The sequence below is a fragment of the Halichoeres trimaculatus genome, unplaced genomic scaffold, assembly GCF_033239565.1.
Source record: "Halichoeres trimaculatus isolate MK-OKI-2021-1 unplaced genomic scaffold, fHalTri1.1 fHalTri1_scaffold_11, whole genome shotgun sequence".
Classification (NCBI taxonomy): Eukaryota; Metazoa; Chordata; class Actinopteri; order Labriformes; family Labridae; genus Halichoeres; species Halichoeres trimaculatus.
The window spans coordinates 27,561,485-27,576,911 of record NW_027437189.1 but is presented as its reverse complement, the minus strand read 5'-3'; the positions used below and the strand labels follow the sequence as shown (position 1 = coordinate 27,576,911).

Sequence of the window (15,427 nt, the reverse complement as noted above, 5' to 3'; positions counted from 1 at the left end):
GAGCTTTAAACCATCCTCTGACTCTTCAAACCTGTTCAGGTTATTCCCTGACAGTCTCTTTCATCTGGGCTGCTCCGACTGCTTTGTGTACCTTTCCTTCTTCTCTTCAACAGTCCCTGAGGTTTGGTGTGGTCATGGCAAAAAGAGTGATGTGAAGTGACAGGAAATCAGGTTTTCTTCTCTGCTTTGAAAAGCAGCTGAGTAACATGGTTTCTGCCTTTACCTAAGAGATATTTGGGGCTCACTATCAAACACTCACCCTGGGTTTCCAGAGACTGAGGCAGCTTTTCTTGAGTACACTGAGAAGAAACTCTTCAAACTGTAAACTGACTGTACTGTATTGAACTGTATGTGCTCTCAGTCTTATCACAGACTCTATTCCTGACCTTGAACGTATTTGTGGACTCTGTAATTGTTGTTTGGACTGACAGAAAACATGCTTCCTTTCTCTTTGTAGGTCGGCAGTTTCTGTGTATTATTCATTCTTGCGCTCTTTACCTGATGGTAGCTGGTCCCTTTCCAAGGTCGTAGCGGAACTCCAGGATCCGTTCATTGAGGGACAGAGAGATGAAGTCTCCTTTGCCGTCTGATTTTTGTCCGTTGTAGAAGACCAAACCGTTGGAGTCGTTGGCCATGAGGATCACGGTCATGCTGAGCTTTTGACTGAGAAAAAAAACAGAAAACAGACACGCATGAGTCAGAGAAACACTCCTGTACTCAGAAAGGATAAGACTTGTCTGTGGTTTTATTTGTAGGACTGAAAATAAGGGAGAAATATTCCACAAGTTAACCAAGATAAAGTGAAACCTGCAATGCTCATTGATATTCAGTTCAGGCTCCCAGACGGCAGATCTGCCTAAGGCCCAGAACAAGCTCAGCCAGTGAAAACTACATGATATCCTGTGTTTGGTAATACATGCATAAGTCTTGGCTGTTTGGGTTTCATGCAGAGACTTACCGCAGGTCATGCCCGTACAGATGGAGCCCCTTCAGCTCCAGGTAAGAGTCTCCATCGAATAACGGCATGTAAGCCCCTCTCCTCTCAGCCACTGTGGAAACAAAAGCTCTGTATTCATCCTCAGGTCTCGTTTTGTTGCTGACAGAATTATAATTCAGGGATAGTCAGTGCATCTGTGAGCGACCTGTCAGCAATATGGAAAGACGTGGATTTGTGTTTTTATAGCCTTTGGGATTAAGACTCTTTCTTGACAGACATTCAAACAAAAAAAATCAAAACCCCTTATGTCAGAGTGATTACACAGCCTGCCACAGAGTAACAAAGAACCTTTGGAGACACATGGAGTTTAACACCACGGCAGGGACCCATGAAATAATGCAGCCGCTCCACTTTGGCAGGCCGTTTTCACAAATTCCTGTCTCTGCGATGGGTCTACGTCTGGCGGTCTGGAGCGATTAGGACAGGCACCGTGCCATCCTCTAACAAGTGGTTTGACATTAAAAATCATTCAACTGTCACCCCAGGGTGCGTGTTTCTGGTGTTGTTTCCTCAAACTACCGTCATTCAGAGGCATTTGCGATGCTACACGTTCACGCACACACACACACAAACCTACGTAGCTGGCAAGAAAGCTTTTATTGGTAATTGGCTGGGATTAGCTGAGTTGAGTCAGGATGGGGAAAGGCAGACGGAGATGAGAAAGCTAATTAGCTATTGTGCAGGAGACTGCTAATGATGATGACACGCACCACGGAGGAGAGAGGAAAATAGTCTTCTGCACACAACAAGGATTGGTGCACTAATGTGAACTCTTAAGGAGCTGCTCCGAGTGGGGTTTCTTAGAAGTGTGCACTGAAGACTTTCCTCCATTCGCCCCATGTTCCAAATGAAAGCACTGTGATCAATACGCCTCCAGACGTCCAGACAGTGGGATGAGCTGAGTGACCGGGATAAACCTTCATGACGAGTCGAGCCTGACCAATGAGAAATGTTTTTTCAAGTTGAACTCTCAAAGTTATCCACGGCTAAAACTTCACAGACACAGACGGAGTGGTCCAAACTGAGGAGTCCTTCTATCCTTACCAGACCCCCATGTGACGAGCCCATCAGAAAAAGTCCTGTTCTTTTGATACAACTCCTATCTGATTGATAACAAGCATCATGATCAACTTCAGCCTGTTTCATCATGAGCTGTAAACTCTTTACAGAAGCATTGAGCTTAAAAAACCTAATGAGACACACTGCAAAAACCTGAAATCTTAGCAAGTGTTTTTGTCTTATTTAAAGTGAGGTTTTCTTGTTTTACTTGATATGGGCCACAGTCAACTGGTCAGTCTGGAAAAATGTCTTGTTTAAAGTTAATTAAAAACTAAAATGAGGTCTGAATTGCTTGTAACAAGTAAAAAAGAAAATCTGCCAATGGAAAAAGAAAAATTAGCTTAAAACTAGAATAATGCTTTAAAACAAGTAACTTTTCTCTTATTCCATTAGCAGATTTTTTTTTTTACTTTTACAAACAATTCAGACCTCATTTTTGTCTTTAAATAACCTGAAATGAGACATTTTTCTGGACTGATTTGGTGAATGTGGCTCATATTAAGTCCAAGAAGAAATTTTCTACTGAAAATTAGACAAAGACACTTGGTAAGATTTCAGTTTTTTGCAGTGCGATCACATTTTGATGTGAGATGTGAAGTTGCTGAATGCTAATCTTAGCTGATGGGCTTTTAAACACATTGCTTTAATCTAAAATATGTCCAGTCATCCCTCTTATATTCACTGTTCATGATCTCTTCAACTGAACAAGTGTAAAGTTACGAAACAAAAATAATTTGCCTCATAATCTGTGTCACTTTTCAAAGCTGAAAACAGTGACTTGGTGTTAAAATGGCATTTCTGCTTCCTATTGGATCCTGACATCAGAGGGAAAATAGCCGCTGTGTGGAAACGGTGAGTGATTCACACAGAAACTGTCTTCCTCTCCCACTCCCGCACATGTTGCTCAGGGACTGAATGTTGAACATTTTGAAGCTCCCCCTGCAGTTAGTTTTTCAAGGACTGTCTGAGTTCAAGAGATCCTGCTTTCATCACTAAATTGTAATGATTTACACGATCACAGAGCACAGAGGGAGACGGAGAGGTATGCCATTCAATACGACTGAAACACCCTTGAGGAAAGCCCTTGATGGCAGTAGTGAGCTGCATTGACAAACCTTGTTGTAGCTGAACTGAAACAGAGACCATACCTCAACCCAGTGCACACACACACAAAGGTTACACACTCTTAAAATTAGCACTAATTCGCCTTGGAGCCCTAATGAGTGAGGTACCTGTCTTTTTTAACCGTTCTCAGCGCAGCCCTCTGAGGGCGCGTCCGCCTGACTGCCGCCGTATCACCGAGCTCCTGTCTGGGGCTGACACTCGGGCTGACTGACGCTCCCATTAATCACAGCAGGCAGAGAGGACTGATGCGATTAGTCATCTCATTGATTCCTGAGAAAAAATAGCCTTTTGGAATGGGAGACGCTCTCGCTCACACGGCATTGATTTTGGTTCACCTCAATTTATTTCAGTCACCTGCTAACAGGGACTCAGGGCTCTGAAAGGAGGCTTTCCCCATCTGGGTTTTCTAAATTCCTCCGGATGTAAGGACGCTTGTTTCCTTTTGTTAGGAGTCTGCCTGATAGTATATGCTCTTTCATTCATGGTTCACAAGTTGACGTCAGTGAGCCAAACAATCTTGACAACATCCACAAAGCCAGGAAGGGAAAAACACGGGTAAACTTCACATTGTGACACCAGCAAAAGTGCTAATGATGAACTTCAAAAGCATGCGAGGCGTGCTCTGGTCTTTTCCCCAGCTGCAGCCCGGTTCTGCCATATCGAGCAACAACAATGTTTGAACACAACACCTGTGGGCGGACAGGCACAGAGGGAGGGGAGGAAGAGGAGGGGGGCTGCGGCTTCACTGCCGCTTACCCGCTAACAAGCGCAGCCGAGTCAATGTTGTGAATGGCCCGGCGGGGCCAATCATCTACCTCAGTTCAGAAACCCTCCCACCCTCTCCCACCCTGAAGGCTCAACCCCCCTCCCCGCCTCTGCCTCTGTTTGATCTCCTTTTCGATTCAGTCTGGGTGGAAACATCACCGTGTGGAGAGAACGAGGAGGAAAAGAGGCAAAAATTGAAAAGAACGCCACTTTACCGACTCCTGACCAGGCTGCTGCTCTTTGACATGAGCTGGAGGGGGTAACTGAGGCATGAGAGACGAGTTTAAACACAAAGGATAACAGAGGAAACACTCAGAGGGTGATGCAAGCTCTGCCTCACCTGTCTGCAGTAAAAGCTTCAACACTGCACATCATCATTATTATAAAAAGTTCATTTAAAAATTGATTTGGAAAGAATTTCATTGATTTAAAGAGATTTTATTTCCTCCCCTCAAAAAGCTGTCCTTGAGATGTTAGCTTGAACTGCTCCAGGAGTAACTGAGAGCCTGCTTACAATCAGTCTACTTATCTCTTCTTAGTCCCATTAAACCACACATATATCCACTGAGAGTCAAATGAGATGATGTGGAGGTGAATACAAGAATAAAGACCACTTTAAAGTTTCCACTTCAAAAATTCTGCAAAAGTTTGTTGACGCTTTCCTTTATAATGACCTCTTTCAAAGCTGCCACAGCTAAGATCCCTTTGGGTTTGATCTTTTATGCCTGCAAATATGCTGTTTGACTCTGTTTTGTTACAGGAATTAGACGTTGAATTCACTGGACTTCTTTCATCTCAGCTGCTTTGTTCAGAAAAGGAAACCTCACAGTGATCAGTTTCCTCCGAGTGTTGTAACTGACCTGTCAGAAGCCCCTTTTTAGCAGTTAGGTCATAAATAGTGTTATGTTACCTTTCTCGCAGTGCTTGCCTTCCCGTCCCATTGGACACTCGCATTTGTAGCCTCCTTCGGGCTGTGGCTGGCACTCAGAGGATGGATGGCACCTGTTGGGCTCGCATGGGTCGTGGACATCAGCACAGGTTGGACCTGAGCACAGACATAAATCCACCATCAGAAAACCATCTAACCACTTTTTCTTTGTCTATAATGGAGACAGTGAGGAGGGGGAGAGTGGAAAGAGGAGTCGGGATGAGGATTTCCTCTCTAATAGAGGTCATTTTCTAATAGGATTTGGAAATATTACACATTCAGATTAAACAGCGCAGAGCCTCCCCACCATGCGGACATGTTTCTGGGCCAGCGTTGACTGTGGGAAAGGCTCGGCAGCGCCGGCTGGATGATGGTTTTGCCCTCTGCCACAGCCCATCTGAATTCACCCGTCATTACTTCAGCAGTCAGAGCCTGTGGTGAGCCCAGCGCTTTAATGAACCTCGTCCCCGCTGAGCTCACAGGGCTGCCCCGTTTTTCCTCACTCGTGCTTTTTGGAAGCTCGCTTTTATCCCTCGCTCTGACTCCTTCCCTACCACAGCTCTTTTTATCACATGGCTCCCCTCTCCCGTCTCTTTGGCGTTAACACTCACTCTCTGCTCCCGTTCATCAGGCTGTCCTGACGTGTCTTCTCTCTGGCTACAAATCTCACCACCTATTTATCCTCTTCCCTTCTTTTTCCGTGACCCGTCCCTCCTATCGTGACCGGCAGTCTTGGCAACTTTTTATACTGACATGATGACAAAATTAACTCGAACGCAAGTCTGCAGGCAACGCTCCAATTCTCATTATCACCATTCATTTAGCGCCGTGTTGCCAACACGACTTTGATGGCAGCGATGTTTCCTTAGAGTAATGTTCTTTCTGCGTCTTCTCAGGCTGCTCAATAACAACAAACCATAAAAGCAACTCCTCTATAAAAGGCAATAATATTGTAATGCGATACTTTATTGATCCACATTTTGAATTCAAAGAAAAGAGCTTTTTAAAACTCAGCTCAAAGGTGTTTCCCTAACCGCTGAGCTGCCCTGATGTGAGAGTAAAACCCTTTACTATTCAAGCATAAAAGTTATCTCTGACAATTAATTTAGTTCTGGTGTGAAACTTTCTGCAGCAGCACAACCAGCGAGGGGCACGCTTGGCTGGGCCCTGATGGCGTCTGCTCTTAACTATATCTCTCCGACTTGCTTGTTAGTTGGTTTGAGCTGCAGGGAGAGAAACAGAGGAGGGAGGATGTGGAGGAAGGGATAGGCCGTTAACTGGAAGTTTTCATGTTTTCTTTGACGTGTCAACATTTAATCTCTCATTTCAGTGTCGGACACACAGATTTGATGCTGCTGGTGTTTACAGAATGACTTTCAGAGCTCCTGCTGGGGGCAGAAGTTACACAGTCAAATTAGGCTGTCAAGCTTACTTAGGATTTGTGAGAAAGTCATGACCGCAGAGAATCCCAAAAGAGAAGGCGAAGAAGAGATATAAACTTAGTTTTAATGGCTGCGCGTTAGGAAAGTCAGCAAAATTCAAATTTAAATATTTTCTCCTCACTGGAATAAACCTCTCTATGCAGGGATCCCAAAATGACAATTAGACACACTGCTGAGCTGCATCACTGAAGCATCTTACCCCAGAATCCTTTGCTGCACTTGCAGTGGAACATCTCAGCCTCCTTCACCTGGCACGCAGCGCCGTTCTTGCAAGGATTCGGCTGGCAGGGGTTGTTTCCGCATTCACCAACGCCGCTGCCGTACAGACTGTCGCCGCCGCTCTCCTGCAGGTTCAGCATCCGGTTGTTGACATCCAGCATGCGGATGCAGCCGACCAGGCCGGTGGACACCCCGGTTCTCTCCCGCACACTGAAGAAGGAAGTTAAAGAGAGGAGACGTTTGAGTTTGAAGCCTGTGATTTAATCTTCTAATGCTCATTTCTGCTTGAGATACTTTTCTTCAAGCGGAGGAAGTTTGGTGACCACGTCAGACTTCAGGTGGCTCCTTCATGCCACACATTAATTGGGTGAGTTAGTTTGTGCTGATTTGAACACCTGCACTTCTATTTTGGGACTCTGGCTTTTAAGCACAATATCAAATCCATGATGAGAGCCTGAAGGCGGATTTGGCTACCTGTCTTAAACACCTGTCTGCATGTTTGTTTCATCTGTTTGAAGAGCCTTGATTTTTTCCCAACAGAGTTCTGCCTAATCTGGCCCGATGTGCTGTTCAGTGACAGTACGTTGCCTCAAAGTTTGCCTTCTGGCAGAGATGCTCTGAAACTTTTTGACTGGTCTCTGCCTCTTTTTTTATGCTTGTTTTCAGGTCTCATTTTCCTAAAGCAAACTAATTCCTAATGATACCAAAACCAGAGACTGTTTCATCATCTGCTTCAACTTTCAACATGTACTATAAGTAAAAGAAAGGATTAAGTGTGAGGTCTGAATTTTGAGTCAAGTAATGTGGTTTCAGGTGAGCCACAAGCAGCCGTGTCCTCAGGTAGACGCTTTGGTTTTAACCATAGACTGTGTGAAACATGGACGTAGTCTGCCCAACGTCAACCCTCTGTTTGTGAAAGAGAAAATTAAGCACGCCAGCCATATTAGCAGTGGCAAGGGCTTTGTGTACAGCTATAGGGCACATGTTAGTCACATGACCTGAGCTGTGCCTCTGATTGGGCAAGCTCACAATCTTCACATCCTCTGAACTGCCAAGCTCGAAAAAATAGGTTAATTTCGGCTTTGAAAACATTTTTTTAGCTTGGTGTGGATGTGACTCCCGGTACTTCTGGAGCCAGCTTTAAGCTGACACGAGAGAAACAGCAGATTTTAGCGCTTCAGCATTGTCTCGTATTCTTACACCAGAAGTTTGCCGCTTGGTTTTAACCTTTTGGCTCTCCTGGTTTATCTCTCTCTTTTAAAATAACTACATCTGAAGTCAAATCTTTCATTTATAACTAGGGTGTGGAGGAAAGCGTTGTGTTGATATTTTGCTGGTTTCTTTAACACAGTTGACAAGCCAAGCATTCAGAGCGAATCAGACTTCAAAACAGACAAAAATGGGAAACTTGACACAAGTCCTGGATGTGAAGCAAGAAATAAAAGTATCATGAAGAGAATGTTACGCTGATTTTCTGTTTCTTACTCTGTCCTCATGTCTTCAAGCACTCCTCCAATGAACAGATTAGTGTCGAGGTTGAGGCCGTCTGTGCCGCGTGGACTCTCTCCCTCGATGTGCGGCTCGTTGTCCACGCTCAGCATGGCGTTGCGTCGGTTGCGCGTCACCACCAGCTGATGCCAGCGGCCCTGAGTGATCTCCACTTTGCTGACCACCGTGCCTGTTCCTGAACCTGTGTTGAACCTGAGAAGAGAAAATGTTGGATGTTACCAAACAGTCCTTCCACTGTATCTCACCTCTAATGAGTTTACACGACTCAGGGAGGTTATTTACTTCACATATTTAATTTAACACAGCCTAATGAGATAAAAAAACTGCTCACATTGCTCAACAAGACAGAGATGGATGAAAGAATGAAGGTACAGGACTTCCCATCTGGGACTCTGAACCACGTGCCTGGAACGAGGCAGTTCCTCCTTTAAAAAATGTCTTTCACACCCCCTTTTAATTAAAGCTTTTATCTAATGAGTTTTTGTTGCAAAAAGGCCACACCGTCACAGAAAGACGCTGCTGCGTATGTGCACCCACACATATGGTAGCATTAGCACAACCTGTGAGCAATTATCTGCCACAAATAATTAGTTCTTCTCCCCACGTCGAGGATTTGCAGAGCTGTGGGTGGTAATCTCACAGCTGTATTTCTGGAGCTGAGGCAGAGCCCCATTTGAAAGCCAAAGTGACTAATGATCTCCTTTAGTTTGCTATTGATTTCCCTCTGAATAGAGAAATATAACCTGGCCAGGTTTCTAGGAACTGAACAGGTTGCAAAAGGTTAGAGTAAAACGCAAGACTCTAGAGATTAGAATCGCCAGTGGTGCTTGAAATAATAGGTCCAAACCACAAAAAAGATGCTCTGCAGAATCTCTAATTAGTGTTTTCAAGTTTGTTCTGAAGATGCAGCCTTTCCCCAGATTATTTTTTATTCATACAATTCCACTGTGGGCGAGGAGATGAATACTAAGTGTTTCTTTAAGTTTCAGTCAGTAAAACAGTTAAAGTCCAACAGTTCTGATTCAACTTTTATTTACACTCACACATCCAAGTTAGAAAGTGGTATAAGCCTTAAAAACACTTTGTGTTTGAACTTGTCTCAGGGTCTGCAGACAAACCACACTAAATATATGCCCTAATAAACAAACTTTACTCTTTTCTCCTCTACGTACGTCACATCCTCCATCTGTTAATACCACATTTATACACATAAACCCAATTGTGTGACACTAGAACTGCTTCTGAAATGCTAAATTTGGACATGCTACACATATTTCCGTCCATATGTTCCCACCATCTGCAGACGTCATCGTGCTCACAGCCTCTTTACAAGTTTGAACACATTTCTGAGAGCTTCTCTTCATCGCTCCAACCTGCAAATCTGTCAGAAAGCTTCTGTGGTTTTATTTATTTCCTAGCCGTGGTGTTTGAAACATGTTTCCTTGCTGTAATTATTTGCCTCATTATCTTCACTGCTCCGTGTTTGTTTCATTCTTATCTACATCCTCTGCTGCAGTGACCGTGTTTCCCTGAAGGGCTCGTTTCAGTTTCTTCAAACGTAATCAGGCAAAAGCAGAAAATTCAGCAGCAGAAAAGGTCGCTGCGCTCCTTGAATCTGATCGCACTTACTTGAGCTCGACTTTGCCGTTGACCAGAGCCAGAGAGATGAAGTCCTTCTTGCCTTCTTGGCCGTTGTAGAGCAGGATGCCGGTCATCTCTGAGGCTCTGAACTCCATGGCGATGCGGACGGTGTGATAGGCGCTCATTGTTTGGAAGGCCAGGTATGACTGTCCGCCGAATGACGGGATGAAGTAATGTATCACTGTGGAGGAATTCAGACAACACCAACCCTGCCATTACGACATGACTTCCCTTTATTACAGCAGAATGGAGCTTTAATGTGCATGATTAAGTGTGAGCGGAGGTGGTGTGTCACTGGCTCCTGATGACAGAGAAATGAGCCTTTCTGTCAGTTTGTTTCAGGACTGATGTTTTTCTGATGAATTTATCAAAGGGAACAGACCCACCCTCATGTCACACACATTCATGCGCCCCTGCTCACAACACACACACACACACACACACACACACACACAGGAAAACCTTTGTTTTTCCGCCACAAGACAATTATGATTATTATCATCCATTTTCTCCCCCGGGCTCTCTTCCTCTCCGTCCATCTGTCTTTCCGTCCGTCTCTCGGAGGAGAATGGCAGCTGATGAGCTGCCTCTTGTCTAATGACTTGATTGATCTGGGGGAGGCTGGTGTGTAGCTTGTGTGTGTTTCATTTAGCCACTCTAACTGAAAGATACACACTGATTCTCAGCAGCTAATCCCCATCAAAGCAATTACTGTCAATTATCTTAAGATGCAGCTGCGTGAGGTTGCTCCTCATCCCCCCAAAATCCCAAAGTAGGGTAAGAGGGAGGAAACAAAGGCGTTGTACATTGCGAGAACTTCTCCCTGATTTTAGATTTTCTCCGTGGTGATAATTGGAGTTTTTGGTGAACTACTCAGCAGTTGCTTGCTTCTGAGGTGCTGAAACTGTCTGAGTCAGAGATGAGTTTGAAGATCAGTGGCAGAGGGTACATGCTGCGTCTGACTCAATCAACACCTCAGACTGATAGTTCTGAAGTTTAACACCCACTTCTGAAACCTGAACTCTCTTTGGAGCTGATGTAGTCTCAGTGAAGTCACCTGAGGAGTTCCTGAGCCCAAAGATGGTGCTCATGACTTTTCAAGCTGTGAATATTTGTTACTTCATCTAAAAAAATTGAATGTGTATTACAAACTGCATCTCACAAAAAATCACGATTTTTTTGTCAGGCTTCAGTCCTGTGTCACAGAAACACCGGCATACATGTGGAGGCAGACGCTCCTGCTGCTTGCTAGCCCAGCCAGTCACCAAATAGATGCTCGTGACTGTTGATTGCCTCATCCTAGTGGTGGCCATGTTAGAAAAAGCTGACTTCAAGTTACATTTGGCTAACTGAGGAACTATGCCACATGCTACAGCTACACACCCTCACTTACATCTATTTACGAGTAACTCTCTGTCTTTATTGATCTGTGGCCAAAATTGTTGGAATTGGATTGTTGTCTGAAAGTTTTGACCTTTTTGCCTCCAAGTCTTGATCATGAAACATGCAGATGGTTACTCTGAGCACGGCAAATATCAGATGAGGTGAGTCCTACTGTTTTTATCTGCTTGTACTTTTAATATTTGTTTTTTCTACCTTTTGCAGAAGTTACAGCAGTGTGTTTCTCTGGCATAGTGTCGATATATGTCTTTCCTTCTGCAAGTCAAACCAAAGGTTTTCTTCTTAATGTACAACAGATCTGTCCACTTTATTTCGCAACTCAACCAAATCTGCAAGGTCTCGACTTGAAGGGGCCAGCCCATCATTTTCAAAGTTCCTTTTTTATCAGAAAAATGATCTAATTCTCCATATGGTGGCTCTGTGTTATGGTAAATACAGTTCAATGATGATTTTATAATTTTATAAAGGTGAAGCTGCACCCCCCAATCTAAAGCTTATCTTTACTAGTTGCAGTGCTCTCTGTGTGTGGGTGTGTATCTTGCATGACTGTACGTGTCGAGCGCCATCATTGGCAGACGAGGAAACTGGAGTGGTGTACTAGCTCCACTGTAACAGCCAATCAGAAGAGGAGGTGCCGTGCAGAGCTTTTAAGGTTCCCTGTGAGCTGTTCACAACCGAGTCCACTGTGCATTACTTGTTGTCGGACTTTCACAAAAACTGCAAAACTAATTGTTCCTTTTTTTTTTTTACAGCACTCAGTAGCCCTCATAAGTGTTGTTCACAATCTTGCCTTTCTTTTGGAGTAAATTTATTTTAACTAGCTCATGTTGCCTCCTTTTTTCATGAGCTGGGTCTGAACAAAAATAATCAAACCGGGCTTCACAGAAAGTTGTCTCTAATATGCTGTAAACATACCTAACTGTGCTTTAAGAAATCATAATCTTTATGTGATCTCTGATGAGTATTCCTTTGTTTTTAGAGCCAGCCTTCAGAGGACACTGGAGGAGCAGCGGCTTATTGCACCTCCACACTGGCTTCGTTCTTTAACTGCAGAGGTTTCCGCTTGGTCCTCAGAGATCTGATCAAAATAGCATCCTGGTGTAAATCCGCCCCAGATGCTTTGAGAACACATTAAGATCCTATCTCTCAGGCCACCTTTAGAGGTGGTTTGTATGAGTCCTGGACCACACTGAGAGGCTGCATACTCACTCTGTATCTAGAGGAAAATCAGAATAGACGACTGCTCATGTCCCTTTTATTTTGGTCTGAATCTAGAAAAACTGCTGGCTTTATGATTATTCACCTCATGTGGATAATGTGTGAATCTTAAGGGGGGCCAAACTGTATCAAACTTCAGCTCTAAATGTTTTAGCTTATGGCGTCTATTTCAACAGTCTGCTACTTTATGAGTAACTCCGCAGCCTCTACAATTAGATGAAACCTCAGCTTAACGGCCTTTTAAGAAACATACATTGAATGCTTCATTTCTTTATTATATGGTGATTCTTTTTCTCTCTCTCATAAATATATTGGAGCACTTGAGGATGCAGTAAGCAGTGATTAAAGAGCACTTTAAAGCATGATTGACACAAAGAGTAGTAAAGTGCCTAAAGCCCTCTGAGATGCTGTAAAATCACTGTTAATTTCAGTCTGTGGTCGTTGCTTTGAAATTGCTAATTGTAATAATAACAATAATTACAGGGAAAGTCTGTTCTGGCTCATTTTCTGTTATGCGTTTTAAATAAGCTCTTATAATGAAACTTATAGAGTGATACAACAGGATACACAAAGAGGAGAGATTGATCCAGCTTACCCTTTTCACACACCGCCCCTCCTCGCCCTGCGGGACACTTGCAGCTGAAGTCGCCGCCATCGTCCTCACAGGTGCCCCCGTGGAGGCAGGGGTGGGAGCTGCATGGCTTCTGGCCCTTGTGGTGCAGCCTGCCCCTGATGTGGGAGGTGGTGGTGGCCGGAGGCGGCGGTGTTGTTTTCACGGCTTCAGGTTTTGCGGTGATAGGTCGGGGTGTAGTGGGCGGTGAGGCGGTGGTGGTTCGTCTGCCGTTGTAAGGCCGGCGGGTGAAGTAGGCGGTGGTTGGGGGAGGCCTGGTGGTGGTGGGAGCTTCTGTGGTGGGAGCTGCTGTGGTGACGGAGGCTGTGGTGGTCGTGGTTGTGGTGGTGAAGATGGGGTTTGAGGACAAGCCTGTCAAGAACAATGAGAATTAGAAGAAGAAAAGACATTTCCCATGAAGAGCTGTTAAACGTAGAAGCTCATGGTTGAATAAAACACAACCTCTTTCATCCCATTCCTCCTCCTCACTCCTGCTCCACCCACCCTATACTGTCTACATTGTATTACCATAATTGGTGAAGCGGATGTTCTCGTCCTCTGGCTTCTTCACGGCGATGCTGGTGTCTTTGGAGGCCTTCAGCTGTTTGAGCAGCGCTCCTTCCATGTCCTCCACTGTGTATTTTGTGTCTGCAATAAACAAGAGGTACGACCACTCAGAATGAGACCTCTAAAGAGCACTCGAGAGCAGAAACAGGATTCAAGCCTCTGTTTCAGCTCTGTGAATATATCAGAAAGGCCGGCGTGTGACATGTGGAGGGTCTCCATGGGGCACTTGTCCTCCAGCCGCTTGTCCGGCTTTTTTCCAGATGAACTGTTCTCATAACGCGTCGCGCAGATGTTCACCTTACTGGCCATGGAGGAGCAGCGCTTAACGGCATCCCTCGCCCCGTATGAAGAGTATAAAGGCGCTATACAATGCTCATAAAAACGTAAGAGGACAAAAGGAGTTTAAAGACCCAGTCGAGGTATGAGCTGCGTAATTCAGAGCTGTATTCCTACAATGAGACTTAACTAAGTGATGGAAAATGGATGAAAGTTATCATGATTGACAGAACAGACCTGTGAAAAGTACCGTTAGGGAACCGTAAATGGAGTTATGAAAAAAAGTTACCTCCTGTGGTGATTTATTTATTTTTTTACTGCAAACAATTAAAGCTGTCAGTCAACCTGAGAGCAGCAGCAGCAGCTTCATTACTTTATGTATTTCTTCTATTGTCACCAAACGTATAAATCGACGACCTCACCTCGACTCTCCTGTAGAAAACCTTTCCTGTCTCTTATGAATCACAGAAGCTCGTGCAAGTTGAGGTAAACAAAACTTTTTACGATGTTGTGTGTGTGTTTGTGCCAAACTGTTGCAGGCGAGTGATTAAACTGGCATTGAGAAGAAAATTAAAGACAACAAATAATGAGGAAAAACATTTAGTGCTTCCAAATATAATGGGCCAAACAGAAATAAATAGAAAGCACTCAAAGAGAACAAAGCTCTGCCAAGGCCGCACAGTTCTTCAGATTTAATTTATTATTCGAGATGTTTGGCAGTTTTTAACCTTAATCCGTCTCAGAACAGCAACAGGAACAATGATGGTCTTTGGCACGTGTGTGAAGCAGGTCACTTCTGGCTCAAGGAGAAGAATTAGTACTGAACCATGGCTATTCTGAAACAGCTCCAATACTCTACACGTTTGTAGGATCGCTCTGGATGGTTTCATTCTGGTATAATTAACGTATTGACCTGAATACAGGACAGATTTTCTTTCTGTAGAAATACAACTTAAAATCATTTAATGTTAACCTTTGTGAGAATGCACGGTTCCTCTTCTTGGTAAAATAAATGTTCCTCTCAAAGCTGAGTCCAGAGGTGACTCAGTGACAGATGGTTCCAGGAGGGTAGAAGATAAAGAACCTCTCGACCCTGGTACCTTACCCTGACCCCTGACATGGACAGAGGAGGACTTCCTGTCCTCACCCAGTAGGCATTATTCAAGGGGTCAACTATCCCAGATGTAAAGTTAGACCCTGGTTCCTTGCTGTTGAAATGAACAAAGTTCCTCAAAAAGATTCCTAGATCATGAGAAAGTTCCTGCAGTCAAAATACCACTGCTATTCACTGTAACTACCAGATCAAACCAAGAAAAAAATGTGTCTAAAAATTAAGAAAAGAAAAGTGAAAAAAAAGGGGATTAGGGTCACCAGGAAAAAACAAAACAAAAAAATGTCCAATTATTTTTTCTATTACTATTTTTTTCTGAGTAAAAAAAGTCACAATTCTAAGAAAAACAAGTCAGAAATCTAACTTTTTTAAAATGTATTTATCTATTTTTTATTTATTTATTTTTTTATGTGAGGAAAAAGATAGTTTAAAAAAGACATTAACATGTAAATGTAGTTGTCTTGAATCTCCTTTGGTTGTGTGGTATATTTTGATTTAAAATGTGTGGGTTAGCTCTGCCTGTCATCAGAAAAGCTTCCCTTCAGCACACCAATCTGAA

The 15,427-nt window shown here is 43.8% G+C and overlaps 1 protein-coding gene across 11 annotated transcripts in view; it reads right to left on the bottom strand.

Moving 5' to 3' along the window:
- Positions 1-15,427, bottom strand: part of agrn (agrin) — a 361,340-nt gene that overhangs the window by 27,956 nt on the left and 317,957 nt on the right. For all 11 annotated transcript variants that reach the window (XM_074681162.1, XM_074681166.1, XM_074681165.1 and 8 more), the window contains 8 exons: positions 13,443-13,562; positions 12,900-13,286; positions 9,674-9,866; positions 8,021-8,236; positions 6,516-6,745; positions 4,857-4,991; positions 959-1,049; positions 499-663 (listed from right to left, as the gene is read on the bottom strand). In XM_074681162.1, the coding sequence (XP_074537263.1) occupies positions 499-663; positions 959-1,049; positions 4,857-4,991; positions 6,516-6,745; positions 8,021-8,236; positions 9,674-9,866; positions 12,900-13,286; positions 13,443-13,562 (1,537 nt within the window). The remainder of the gene's footprint in view (positions 1-498; positions 664-958; positions 1,050-4,856; positions 4,992-6,515; positions 6,746-8,020; positions 8,237-9,673; positions 9,867-12,899; positions 13,287-13,442; positions 13,563-15,427) is intronic.